Genomic DNA, 13,406 nt, shown 5'->3' on the forward strand with positions numbered 1-13,406 from the left:
CAATTTTTGTTTTCAGTATCATACTGATTTTCACAGGGGCAGATATCCTAACACACGATAAAGTGGGCCCAACTACTTCAATAACAAGTTTATAGCTTGTAGAAACAATACCACTGGAAACATTGCCAAGCAGTTTGATCAAAACTTGTTTATTTGAAAGAAGTCCTGTGATTTCCCTAGACCTGTCATCCTGGCAAATGCTGGGAGGATCCAGCCTTAATTAGCTGACAAGACTGGGAAGAGAACACAAACGGTCAATAAGGCTTGTTTAAAATTTAAAATAACTAGAAAGAGTCAAAGGTTATCTCAATATTATTATCTCAGTATAATCTTTGTCCTCCTGAACAGGAAATCTGGGTCAGTGTTTCAACCTTATAGCCAACTCTTTCTGGCTATCTTGCATTAAATATTAAATGATATATGCTACATATAGTTTCCAATTGTTCAGTGGAAGCCAGTCTTAATTCAAAGAGCTAAAATTTCACAGTGCCTGTGTTGACATTCTTATGTTATTACACTTCTGATAGTGCTATAATATGGGATTTTTAAAAAACCGAATAGAGACAGGATTTCTTCAGTTGCCAGATGGCAACTTTTGTTTAAATAGTTTTGTTATCATAAATTCCTTAGCATCTCAGAAAGCAGTATATCTTGAATGCCCATTTAGTTTAAATAACACCTGTACCCTGAAGTAATGCTTTCTATGTTGGTACTGTATACCTAAAGAGGAAACCCTGTGTGCTGGTTGTGGCATCCTTGGGCCCGGCGGAGCCCTTGAGCATGTAGGCCTGATGGGCCTCCGAATGGCTGCCACTGGGACCTGGAAGTGGAACCACTACATGTACATATTACTCAGGAAACTCAGTACTGGAAACTAAACGAAATAATGAAGGCTGGCCTAAGTTTTTCATAGTTGCCTGTCCACCGTTACTTGCATTCCAGTCGAGGTATCGCTCTGAGGAACAGGTCTGAAAACACTAGTTAACTGACTGGTTGAAAAGCAAAAGTAAATACAGTGAAATTGGCAGGCCTAGTTCATAAATTATGTGCAAGTATTAGTATGTATGTATAAAATGTATATATATTTTCATGGAGTATAGCCATTCTATAAATCTTAAATGAGTACATAAGTAGGTAAGATTGAGTCCAAGGGCCAGCACAAAAGGAGGATTGGGAGTTAAAGTATGACCTGGACTGTAGATCCTGACTATTTGTTGTACCTTTAAATTTATAATCTGCTTCCTTTCAGGAGGAATATGAATTATACACAACAAGAACAGAAAGAAAATTGAAAGCATAGTCATGAAATCCCCAATCTGACTGGGTTAAACTGTGATCAACAAAAGACAGTGTGTAAAAGGTACTCTGACAATACAGTGATTGCTAAACTTTTTATCAAGCTATTTGTTGCCTCTAAAATAATGGGCTTCTATTTTTATCACCCAATCCATGTCAGTAACAGGTCAAGTCTTCTCTATGGTTCTGGTATTGTTTTAATTGACTTATTTCCTCATGATGTCTTCAAAATATAGATGTATTGTACTGTTTCTTCTTTCCAGTCAGATCTTTTTAATGATAAAGTGATTTCCATTTTACCTTTTTGGCTACTTCTCAGTTATTATCTGGGTATTGTATTAGGGACGTGGTGGTGCTGTGGGCTAAACTGCAGAAGCCTCTGTGCTGCAGGGTCAGAAGACCAGCAGTCGTAAGATCGAATCCACGCGACGGAGTGAGCTCCCATCGCTTGTCCCAGCTCCCGCCAACCTAGCGGTTTGAAAGCATGCAAATGCAAGTAGATTAATAGGAACCACCTCGGTGGGAAGGTAGCAGTGTTCCATGTCTAAGTCGCACTGGCCATGTGACTACGGAAGATTGTTTTCGGACAAAACGCTGGCTCTATGGCTTGGAAACGGGGATGAGCACCGCCCCCTAGAGTCGAACACGACTGGACAAAAATTGTCAAGGGGAACCTTTACCTTTACCTTTACCTTTATTGTATTTCTGTACTGATACTGTAAAGAAAATTCAAAAACATTTGCTGCTGATATCACAGAAATGGTGTCCTTATCAAGAGCTAGTTCATTAGATACGTAGCTTCAGAAAGGCATAGAAAAAATATTCAGAAAATGCATTTAGCCTTTTGGGGCCCTTAGCTTTGGTCTGTTGCCCTTCTGTTAGTCCCACAATATTTGTTATTTTAGCTTACTTGATTTCTCTCCTGTTTAAATAAAATTTAGAAGATGAAATAATAAAAATATTATAAGTTATTTGGCATAGATGATACTGGAAAAGTTGAGAACAAAGAAAGAAGAGAGGTGGCAGGCCAATCAAAGAAAAGAAAACAAGGATCCTTTCTAGGGTTTTGCCTGAACCTCTATTAAATGCTTTTTCTAATCTCTGAGAAGAATGACAGAATGATATTTTACATTTTTAAAAAAAGAACAAAAATGTTCATTACAATATTTTCAATCAAAAGAAAAAAACTGGAGAAAATGTAGACAGCTTTGCTGAAGGACATGCAACTAAAAGATATATCCACACAAAAATAAAAATAAAAAATGTTCGGCGCATAAACAACTGACTGTTATATTTCAATGTGAACTTTCATAGATACTTCCACTTTATTTTAGCACTGGAGATGCATACCAGGCAGATTATTTAGCACAGCCAAAACCATGAAATGTGCATTATAAAATCTGAAGTTGTTTTAATGCAGAGTCTGGAAAAGTAATCTGAGGGTTTGGAAGAATAATATGATAAAAAAAACTTGCATATAGCCTCTAAAAAAAACAGAAACACATGAAAGAATGTAAACTTTAAAATGAAAAAACATGAATCTAATAAGGAATGACGATTTAATTGAAGGTATGGGAGAAAATAATAAAATAAATTTATTTGCTGATGATTCCCTATTGTCAGTGAAAAATCCGTTAGAAAGTGTAGATAGAATTAAAACTCATTTGGAAAAATTTGGAAAAATAACTGGATTACGCATAAATTGGCAAAAATCTGAAATAATGTTGTTTAAGTATAATAAATTCGAACAAGAAAGGTTTGCTGATAACTGTGACTTTAGGATATCAGTTAAATATTTAGGTATTGACTTAGTAAAAGATACTCAAAAATAAAGGAACATAAATATAATAAATTAAAAGAGGAAATTAAGAAATTACAGGAATACAATAATTAAAACTTTCTTGGTTTGGAAGGATTGCACTCATAAAAATATAATTTTTTATTTAGTAGATTAATAATAGCTAGGCAATGGAAATCAAAATCTAAATTTCGACTGGACAAATGGTATAATGAAATATTGAATATAGCTATAAATAATAAGCTAACTTGTAATTTAAGAAAGGAGAGTTGAAAAAGAATAATTTTTATGATATAGGGGGTAGATTTTTGGAATATGTGTTAACAAGAGGAAAAGGGAAAGCTCCAAATCAAGAATCAATGCAGTTCTGGAGAAGAGGAAAATAAAAGAAGAAGAATAGATGGAGGAAAAAGATTATTGCAAGAGGTCCCATCTATGGTGGTGGGGAACACAGTATATTTGTATTTTGGTTTATGTATTTTATGTTTATATTTGTGTTATAGTTAAAATTAAAAAAAATAAATTCTTTGGTGTTTACTGAAAAATAAATAAATAAAAAAAATGAAAAACATTTTCAGTAATATTTTAAAATAACACTTTCATGTTAAGAGTTTAAGGAAATCTTAATGAAAAGTGGCTAAATAAGAAAAATCCACAATGAACATTATTTGAAATGTATTTTACCTTTAAAGATGTATATATTGTATTTGAGTGTGTTCTGTAGCATGAATTGCAGCAATTTGTATAAAAAAACCTGAGGAAACAATAACTTAAAAGGAGTACTACTGTATTTAAGTATCAGCCTGGCTGTCCATCCTCCAAGAATATAACTCCTAGGCCTGACACTGGAAATAGTCACCCAAGTGAATAATTATTTTTCAGTATTTGAACAAAATCCCTTAAACAAAGAAACATTTTTCGTTGGGGAGCTATTAACTTCTTTGGTCTCAAAAACTAGAAAAGATCAGTTGATAAACTCATGGAAGAAATAAAGATGTCAAGACATACCCTGTTTGCCTGAAAATAAGACAGGGTCTTATATTAATTTTTGCTCCAAAAATGCAGTAGGGCTTCTTTTCAGGGGATGTTTTATTTTTTTAATGTACAGCAATCTACGTTTATTCAAATGCAGTCATGTCATCTTCTTCTGATTGCTGCACAATGGTGGAGGGCGGGGTTTCACTTAACTAGGGCTTATTTTGGGGGTAGGGCTTATTTTAGGGGAAACAGGGTATGTCAAGAAACAGTCAAAAAGCCTGGAGGTGACCAGGGCTCTTTTAGCAACAACCCAGCTGTGGGTGTATTTATGCAAACATTTCAGCAAATCAAATAACCCATCAGCTCTTCATAAGTGGCAGAACTGAAGATTGCAGCAGAAAATTAGAAGTTAAGCTTGAAAGAGACAAGCAACTGGAGATCAAGGGCTTACAAGACGATTCAGATTAAGTCACATTGCTTGGAGGACCACCTGCTGATACAGTGAGTCTTGGGGGGTATTAACTTAACAAGGTGCTGGAAAAGAAGTGGGAATAGGGGTCTTAACTTCCTATGAACTTCATTCAGTCTTAGGAACCCAAGTCATCGTATTCAGTAAAAATGTCTTTGTCTTTCATAACTTAAAAATATGTAGATAAGGGGAGTGACACTGGCTGAAATCATGTGCTTAGTGTAAGCCAAACGTTCAATGTCAGTCCATGCCTCACTGGTAAATAAAGTGAACCTTGTCATAATTCTCATGCTGTTCATGAACCAAGCCAGTGTGCGTGCGTGCTCCCAAGAATCATAAGAGGGATGTTTTGTTTACTGGAAGTTATTACGTACAGTATTTGGCTTACAATAAGTAACAGGATTTTGGTCATAAACGTTTGGAAAAAATGAATGTTTTCTCACAGGGTAATATTGTATAAACACTGCTTTGAAAGTTGGCCTTGAAATAGACAATCTGTGTTACTAGTATAGTTTGTAATCAGTTTTCCAGACTACTAATGCAGGAGTAGGTGATACTTTTGTAATCATACAATCTGCAGACCTTTGTGGATCAGAAATGTCCACTTCCTCACGCACACATTGTTTTAGAGTCTTTCTTGGCAAATGGATTATGCTAGGTATTTGTCTTAGATTTACTGTAAGTTAGAGAGGGTGCAGGCTGCATGAGAGTTCTGTCTTTAAAGTTACAGCTGAGGAAGCTGTTGGTTAGATATCACACCCTAGTTCTTCAAACAAAGCAGCAGAGGCATATGCATACACTGTTTTGTTTTTTCCCCTACTGATTCTAGTTTCTTTCATATTCCCTTCTTATGCAATACTGTCTTTATCTTCCAGGCATGGCTACTAATCAAAGTGCTTCATCATTAATTGAAGTAGTAAAACAAGTGGCAGACCAACAGAATATTCAAGCCTCTGAAATAGAAAAGAGTAAATCTGTTCTTGTAAAGTTGCAGGTGACATTTTAAAAAATGTTTATTTTATGGTTCATTTAAAAAAGTGCCAATCTGAACATTCTTTAAATTTATACTTAGATTTCCACTCAACTGGTACAAGCATGCTAGTTGCTTTAAATCCTGTGTTGTGCATGGGAAAATTTCACAATCCAAAAGAACCTTGAATTCAAAGTGAGCACGTTCCAGCATAGAGTGACCAAGATCTCAACAAGGGATGTTCCATTAAACTGCGCATTGAGAATCACAGAGGATAACTGGATTCTGTCTCTTGGTGGTACAAGCTGTTCTGCAATACTCAGTTTACAAAAATGACAGCTTGCTTGCATGTTATGTTAATCCCTTAGTTATTCTTTTAAAAGCCCAAAGGAAGGGCATGATTGATTAAATTTGGGACAGGTCAGGGATGAGTGTCAAAATTAGTGGAATACTCTTCACATAAAGCATTGAAAAGTAATTTCTTCATTTCTTTGTACAAGAAGCTTGCATTTTGCTCGCAGTTATGAAAAAGAACATGTAATTTTTTTTGACCTTGGGCCTCTGAGCAGAGATGTTGAAAACCACTGTGAGGTTATTGTGAATACAAGTTATATTGTCTTTTAAGCATATTGGTAGAGAATGTAAACAATATTTCTTATTGGTACCAGCAGACAAAATAGAACAGTGTTTCTTTTTCTCATAGGAGTACTTTGACAGGACGATGCATTTCCATTTGTTTTGAAAATGTTTCTAGTGAACTCTTTTTTGATGACCTAGGTCAAAAAAACTTCATAGCATAAACATTCACGCTTCTAGTAACAAAGCCAATTGGATAGATAAATAATGTTTTCATTAGATGCTTGGTACTTCGAAAGCATGTAAAAATGTGAGTAGATAAATAGGTACCACCACGGTGGGAAGGTAATGGCATTCTGTGTCTAGTCGTGCTGGCCACGTGACCACAGAAACTGTCTACGGACAAAATGCTGGCTCTATGGCTTGGAAACGGGGATGAGCACCTCACCCTAGAGTTGGACACAACTGGACTAAATGTCAAGGGGAACCTTTACCTTTACTGTGACAATAGGGTAAAGATGGTTGGATGCAGTAAAATGTTTACTTTGTACAGACAGAAGCTCAGTTAAGGAAATAATACAAATGCAAACAAAGCAAGTAGAAGTTATGAAGCTTATAGGTAAAAATGAAATAAAATAAAATGTGTTGGTGGTATTAATTACAAAATTTTATAAAAGTAGCTGAATTAGACAGCCAGAAGTAGGAGAAAGGAGAAAGGAACGTATAGCAGCTAAAGAATTAATGCTGACTGGTTTAATTCTTTTGAGTAAGACAACCTCCTACTCCTGTGTAAAAGACTAATGCATTTATTATGATAAAATGCCATTATATCATGACTATCTGTTTTGCTGATATTAACACTGTCAAAATGCCTGTTTTAAGTAAATGAAAAGCAACTTGTTAAATAAAGAACAACTGTTTGCGCCACTGAAGAAACAGTTTACCTACTTAAAAGTGTTAATTCTTAATGGTTTACTATATTGATGTTTTATATTTCCCTATTTTTTTCGCAGACTCATGTTCTGGATCTTGAAACACAACTGAAGCATGTTGTATCAGAAAGAAAAGCAACAGAAAGGCAGCTCTATTATCAAGATGAAGCTATAGCAAATGCCAAAAAACATTGTGAAGATCTGGAGACTCAGATCAGAGCCTTGTATGCTGAGAATATGAAACTGACGCTTGACACAGAAGCCCTGGAAGAGGAGTTTCAAGTGATCCTCCTGAGAAACAATGCCTACTATGAGAAAATAACTGCTCACAAAAGAGGTCTTGGCCAGATGGAGAGCAAATTGCCACTCATGCTTGAGCTGGCTGAAAAAAAAGCCACCGTCAAAGAGATGATTACCCAAAAGGAGGAACAAATGACAGCTCTGCAGCACTTAGACATACAGTCTACTGGCTCAGTCCAGGTCTAATTAATTTGTCTTTTTAGATATATCATCTTATGCAAAAGTATTGGTTGTTCAAAGCCATTCTCGCTTATAATAAAAAAACACCACTTGTTTCCTTTTTTTCCTTTCAAGGTTGAAAGGAAGGATGTGATAAGGCAGGCATTGAGCCCCCTGTTTGTTCTGCTCTAGGGATGGGTTAGGGTTCACTCTTTTTTCCACTGATTACATGACATGATCACTGGAATGAATCAAACCAACCCCCGAGTGTTCTTACCTGCACCCTTCTGGGCTTCTACTTTTTTTTTTTTTAGTGAGGGTAAGATAGTTCCATTTTGGTTTGTTTCCAGAGCATATGATCACTCGATACGAACTGAAGTGAGTCTTGCAGCTGTCAGATTGCTTGCTGTGGGGAATTTGCCAGTGAGTTTCCATGGCTGAGTAGACATTTGAACCCTGGGCTCCAGAATCCTAACCCCTCACTTTTATCTACTACACCACATTGGGAATCCTGTACCAGACAAATTACTTCAAGTGCTTGAAAAACCAAAATTCTAACGAAAGATCTCTGTATGACAAATGAACGGTCTCCAGAGATATGCAGGCTGGATGGTGCAGGGCTACACCTTCTTTCATCACTGCCTCTCCCCCCCCCCCCCCGCGTTCCCTGCAATTCTGAAAATAAAATGGCAGCTTTTAACTGAAAGGCCCACCTGCACCCTCTAGTGGTGACACATTTTAATAACTGTGGCAGGATGTAGGTCCTAGTGATGTTGCCCTGACAACATGGCAAAATTTCCCACATACTCCAGAACAATGCACAGGGATTTTCTGAGCCAGTGTCTCTCTCCTCCCCACCCGTGTTTGAGCTTCTGGGGGCCTCCAGAGATGCTGGACGAAGTATTTGGGTCCCTGTGTGTAACTTGTCAACCACCCTGCTATATATGTAAGCTGCCTGGTTTTGTGTGAAGCAAAATTGCGAGGCCATTTAGCAGTCATTCTTCAGTGAAGCTAGCTTCCTCTTACAGCCAGTTGCTATTTTTTTCCTGCTTTGCATTCCTACCCACTCAGAGTATATGTTTTTTTTTCATTATTGTGTTTTTTGAGCCCGGTAATTCCATTTTAGCATTTCCTTAATGCTGGGGTGGTGAGTTGGGAGTGTGGTTGGAGTTGCATATAAAAATGTATTCATTATAAACATTCACATATGTTTCCATATAGGATGAAATTCTGTGTTTGGAAGATGAAATTAATGTCTTGAAGGAAGCTATCAGTAAAAAGGAAAATGAACTTCAATATGAAAGAAACATGCATGTCAGACTCCAAAAAGAAACAGAAGTAAGTTACATTTATTTGACACAAATACATATTGAGCTCTTTTGTGGAGATGTGTTCTAGAAAAATAACCCTAGAAGTTATGAATGTATTAAATCACAATTCTGATAGAAAAACAGTAATGTTCGATACCCAACCTCAAATGGGAAAACACACCAAAAATGAGCTGCTCTTTTACTTTATTAGTGTGTGAAATAGTCACAATTTCTAACTTACCATTGCCCATCCCAATATAATATATGAACCACTCACTGCACAGCTTGTATAATTCACACATGGAGTCTTGAAGGGATAGAAAAATATTCTAGATTTCCAGATCACAGTATCAAAATGTTAGGTGCTAACAGTGTCAACATCTGTTTCACCCTGACTTCAACAACACATACAGCTGGTCATTTCCGCTACTTCTCTGTTTATAGTACTCCTGCTTAGAGAGAGGCTAACTGGTTTTAGGATTTGTTTAAATGACTGTAGTGTGGATTGATCCCTCACTTGGGTGACAGGAATGTTGTAACTGGATCTTTTATTTCCTCTGGTTGTGAATCATGGAGGCAATGCAAAGAAAGGCTTATTAATTTCAAGGATAGATTTCAGGGAAGTGCCTGAAAGTATTGGTGAGTTGACTGTTCATTATTTTTTCAAAAAGATCCAACTGGATTTTGTTCATTATCTTTTCAAAAAGATCCAACTGGATTTTGTCTTGTTCCCTTTTGACATGGTGCTTCATGGAGATCTCTATAGAGCCTAAAAGGTAGTGAGAAGCAAGAAACATTCTGTTAGCTTCCTTTTTAAATTACATTAGTAGGACCCAAAACAATCACGCAGCGTTGCCCTGGTCCAGGTGAACAAAAAGTAGGTATCTGTAAATATGGTGTCTTGTTGCAGAGTTTTGAATTTCTGGTAACATTTCTTTTGCTATGCTGTAAAAGTATGAAGACTCACAGAGGAGAATAGCTTCAAGTACAAATAGTCCACCTCTTTCTCATTAACTGGCACTTAAGATCTCCATAACTCACTCTGAGACCTGCGTAGGAGAAAAAATAAAAATATTTCATTATTAACAGTTGGGAACAGATCAACAACAAACAGACTTCCAACAGACTAAAGAAAGGGAAAAGAACATTCAGCAGAGGCACAGGGGGTGAGTTTGAATTTAGAGGCAGAAAGGAATGATTAGGTAGTGCTGGATAGACTGATAGTCACCCCAGCCTAGAAAAGCCCCCTGCAGTCATTCAAACCATAGGCAGCATGTGAGATTGTAAAAACTCAAAGAGGATGATGGACTAGAATTCCCAGAATTATGTCAAAAAGAAAGGGCATATATCTATTAGTGGCTGCTGCCTTCCAAACGATATGATAAATAATCCATATACAGTGGTGCCTCACATAGCGAGGTTAATCCGTTCCGGATTAACTGTCGCTATGGCGAAACATCGCTGTACGGAATAGAAAAACCCATTGGAATGCATTAAACTTCGTTTAATGCGTTCCAATAGGCCCCAAACTCACCGTTCAGCGAAGTAGCTCCATAGCGCAGGCATTTTCGCACCCTCAGTAAGCGAGGGCAGGGCGCGAAAATGGTTGCACCGGCCACTTTGGAGCCGCCAATCAGCTGGCCAAAAATGGGGCCGGCGCTCAGGCAGGAGGGCGGGGAAGGCTCCCCCACCCTCCTCCCGAGAGCGCGCCGGCTTTTTCGGCTGGCTGACCGGCCGGCGCTTGGCCAGGAGGGTGGGGGAAGGCTCACCCACCCTCCTCCCGAGCATGTGCCACCTTTTCTCCCGGAGAAGCGCTTCTCCGGGAGAAGCCCAAACGCCCGCCCCTCAGCTCTTCTGAGAGGCTGGCGTTTCGGCTTCTCCCAGAGAACCGTTTCTCCGGGAGAACCCCAAACACCAGCCTCTCAGAAGAGCTGAGTGGTGGGTGTTTCGGCTTCTCCCGGAGAAGCCCAAATGCTAGCCTCTCAGAAGAGCTGAGGGGCTGGCGTTTCGGCTTCTCCCGGAGAAGCGCTTCTCCGGGAGAAGCCCAAACGCCAGCCTCTCAGCTCTTCTGAGAGGCCGGCTACCCCAGGCATGGTCGGACTCCTGAGAGTCTGACCATGCCTTGGGTAGCCGGCTACGGGGCGGATCCAAGCCTGGATCCCTCCCACCCTGCCCCCGCCGCCGGGATCCGCCCTGTGGCCAGCTACCCAAGGCATGGTCGGACTCCTGAGAGTCCGACCATGCCTTGGGTAGCTGGCCGGGGCGGATCCAAGCAGCGGCGGCAGGGTGGGAGGCGTCCGGATGCCTTTCAGGCATCGCAGGCTTGGATCTGCTCCGCGGCCGGCTACCCAGGCATGGTCGGACTCCTGTGAGTCCAACCATGCCTGGGGTAGCCGGCCGCGGCACGGATCCAAGCGGTGGCGGTGGGAGGGGGGTCCGGAAGGCTTCCAGTGCTCTCAAAGGGCTTTCTCCAATGTTGGAGGGGGACCCTTTGAGAGCTCGGAAGGCAAATGTCGGCGGTCGGCAGTGGCTTCGGGGTCTTTCCAAGGCCGCCGCCCACCGCTGACATTTTCCCCCAGCTGAGCGGCGGGCCTCCCGCTCAGCTCGGGGGGAAATGCCCCCTCAAAAGCAGAATGCCTGCGGTGGCCTCGGAAGGACCCTTCGAAAGGGTCCTTCGGAGGTCACCGCAGGCATTTTCCCCCAGCTGAGTGGGAGCTCCCGCCGCTCAGCTGGGGGAAAATGGGGCCTATGGGGACAAATCACAAAGCGATTTTTCCCCATAGGCAACATCGCAATGCGATCGCAAAAGCGATAGCAAAATCCGCATCAGTATGCGGATTCATCGTTAAACGGGGCACTTGTTATACGAGGCACCACTGTACTGATTCCATATACTTAATGATTTCCCATCATCCTCTGTGCTCAAGTCAGAAAGTACGTTTGAAATAATTTAGGCCCCATATGAAGACTTTTTTGCTCTCATTCTGCTATGACATGCACTCAAAAGAATGTAGCAATTTAGTGATTTCCTTAAGATAGCAATCAATATCTTGATTTATGCCTTCCAGAGGTTTTTAGCCTTTGACTCCCAGTTTCCCTGACCATTGGCCATGCTGGCTATAACTTATTGGGGGCTGAAGTCTAAAGTATCTGGAGGGCCCAAAGTTGACAGCCATTACTAATGAACCAAGTCCAATCCATGAAAACGTCTGGGAGCTGTAGTGAGAAAATGGAACTTTTCCAAACTGACATAAAGCAACAGCCTAGGGGTATCATCCTAGCTAGCCAAGATGGCTGAGGGGCAGCTGAGGCTGTGCTGAATCCAAATGTGTCCTGTGGCATTTGCCCAGGTAATGGATATTCATATGCTATCTGCATAGACCAATGGCAGTGCTGGAGAGGCAGAGTCACGAGGTATGAGAGAGACAGCAGCAGCAGCAGGAGGAGTTTAAATAGAGTTTGTGAGATAGACATAGATATGATTTTGAGATAGAGAGATTTGGAGTTTGGGTGTGAGAGTGGAATAAAGGAGAATGTTTGTTTAAGAGTTAACAGTGTTGCTTATTCTATCAACATCTATAACAATAAACAATTTCTATTTGGTTCTTTTAAAATGACATATGGTCTGGACCTCGATTATTCATTTATAGGTATTGTTGATGAAATCAACTGGTGGCAGCTAAGGGGCATGTAGCATGAGCTCTTTGTTTGGTGAGACAATCGGGGGCCACGTGGCATCGTGACACCTCCCTTCCCAAGGATGGTGGAAATTGCTTAGAACTGCCTTCGCCACAGCCTACCTTTTTCCTGGCACAGTAGCTGGATCTCTGGGTTGGAAAAGATCTGAATCTGGCATAACTCAGCTCTACCCTCTCCCTTCCTGTCTCCACCCCTTTTGGCTTTTCTGTCCACTGATCTTAGCAAGCATGGCTGTCGTGTCAGCTGTTCTCTGTGATTAGCCTGCACAAGGGAGTTCAGCCAAGAAGCTTCCGCCCATTCTTGAAACCACTACAGCTGGTGTATTTTTTAGTTCAGACTGCACAGTGAGAACGTATCTGTAACCTAAATAATTATAATCTGGATTCAACTGTGTTCCTATATTGTTATTTTATTCTTGCTATGTTAGGTGCAGAATAAAAGATACGAAGCTATACTAAAGCGCCTGCACTGTCAAGTGAACAGACTGCAGTCCAGCAAAAGACAGCATCAGTGGAACATACTTCAGATGGAAGAAAAAGCAGTGGAACTTAGAAAACTGCTTGGAGCAACTAATGAATGAGCTTGTCTTCAAATGCAGCCTCCATCTGTACAGCAAACTCTTAAGTCAATCTTATATTCAGTATTGTAACTCTTTTGTAGACCTTTTCTGCATGACAATACATTTGTCCTTGTTACAGTTGCAATCTGTATTTATTTCCCACACAAACTATAATTCTTCCCCACACACGGCTGCTTTTATTTCTAATGTACATGTTAAGGAGGAAAAAACCCTTGTCAAACAGCTAATCTTTGTCTGATTTGCTATTCTTAGTTGCTTTTATTCATCACAGTTTTGGTTTAAGAAGACACTAGATACAGATAATTCTGGAATAATGTAGCATGCGAAACCATACCTAGT

At 40.0% G+C, this 13,406-nt stretch overlaps 1 protein-coding gene across 2 annotated transcripts; it reads left to right on the plus strand.

Annotated features, from left to right (window-relative positions):
- Window positions 1-4,309: 4,309 nt before the first annotated feature.
- CCDC122 (coiled-coil domain containing 122) lies at window positions 4,310-13,187 on the plus strand. Of its 2 annotated transcripts, XM_072994781.2 has the most exons (5): window positions 4,448-4,573; window positions 5,417-5,535; window positions 7,101-7,499; window positions 8,700-8,816; window positions 12,915-13,187. In XM_072994781.2, exons 2-5 carry the CDS (start codon window positions 5,419-5,421, stop codon window positions 13,065-13,067), a joined length of 786 nt encoding a protein of 261 aa, XP_072850882.2. In that variant the 5' UTR covers window positions 4,448-4,573; window positions 5,417-5,418; the 3' UTR covers window positions 13,068-13,187. The 2 variants fall into 2 exon arrangements, with proteins under 2 accessions (XP_072850885.2, XP_072850882.2); XM_072994784.2 differs by lacking the exon at window positions 5,417-5,535 and having other exon boundaries at window positions 4,310-4,573.
- The last annotated feature ends 219 nt before the right edge of the window (window positions 13,188-13,406 follow it).

This window comes from Pogona vitticeps, chromosome 3 (assembly GCF_051106095.1).
Source record: "Pogona vitticeps strain Pit_001003342236 chromosome 3, PviZW2.1, whole genome shotgun sequence".
NCBI classification, from domain to species: Eukaryota; Metazoa; Chordata; class Lepidosauria; order Squamata; family Agamidae; genus Pogona; species Pogona vitticeps.

Bases quoted from the DNA above. Each gene is read 5' to 3' on its own strand.
- CCDC122 (XM_072994781.2), top strand. From the start codon at position 5,419: ATGGCTACTAATCAAAGTGCTTCATCATTAATTGAAGTAGTAAAACAA. The intron at 5,536-7,100 runs GTGACATTTTAA...TTTTTTTCGCAG, and splicing joins CTGTTCTTGTAAAGTTGCAG to ACTCATGTTCTGGATCTTGA. The intron at 7,500-8,699 runs GTCTAATTAATT...GTTTCCATATAG, and splicing joins AGTCTACTGGCTCAGTCCAG to GATGAAATTCTGTGTTTGGA.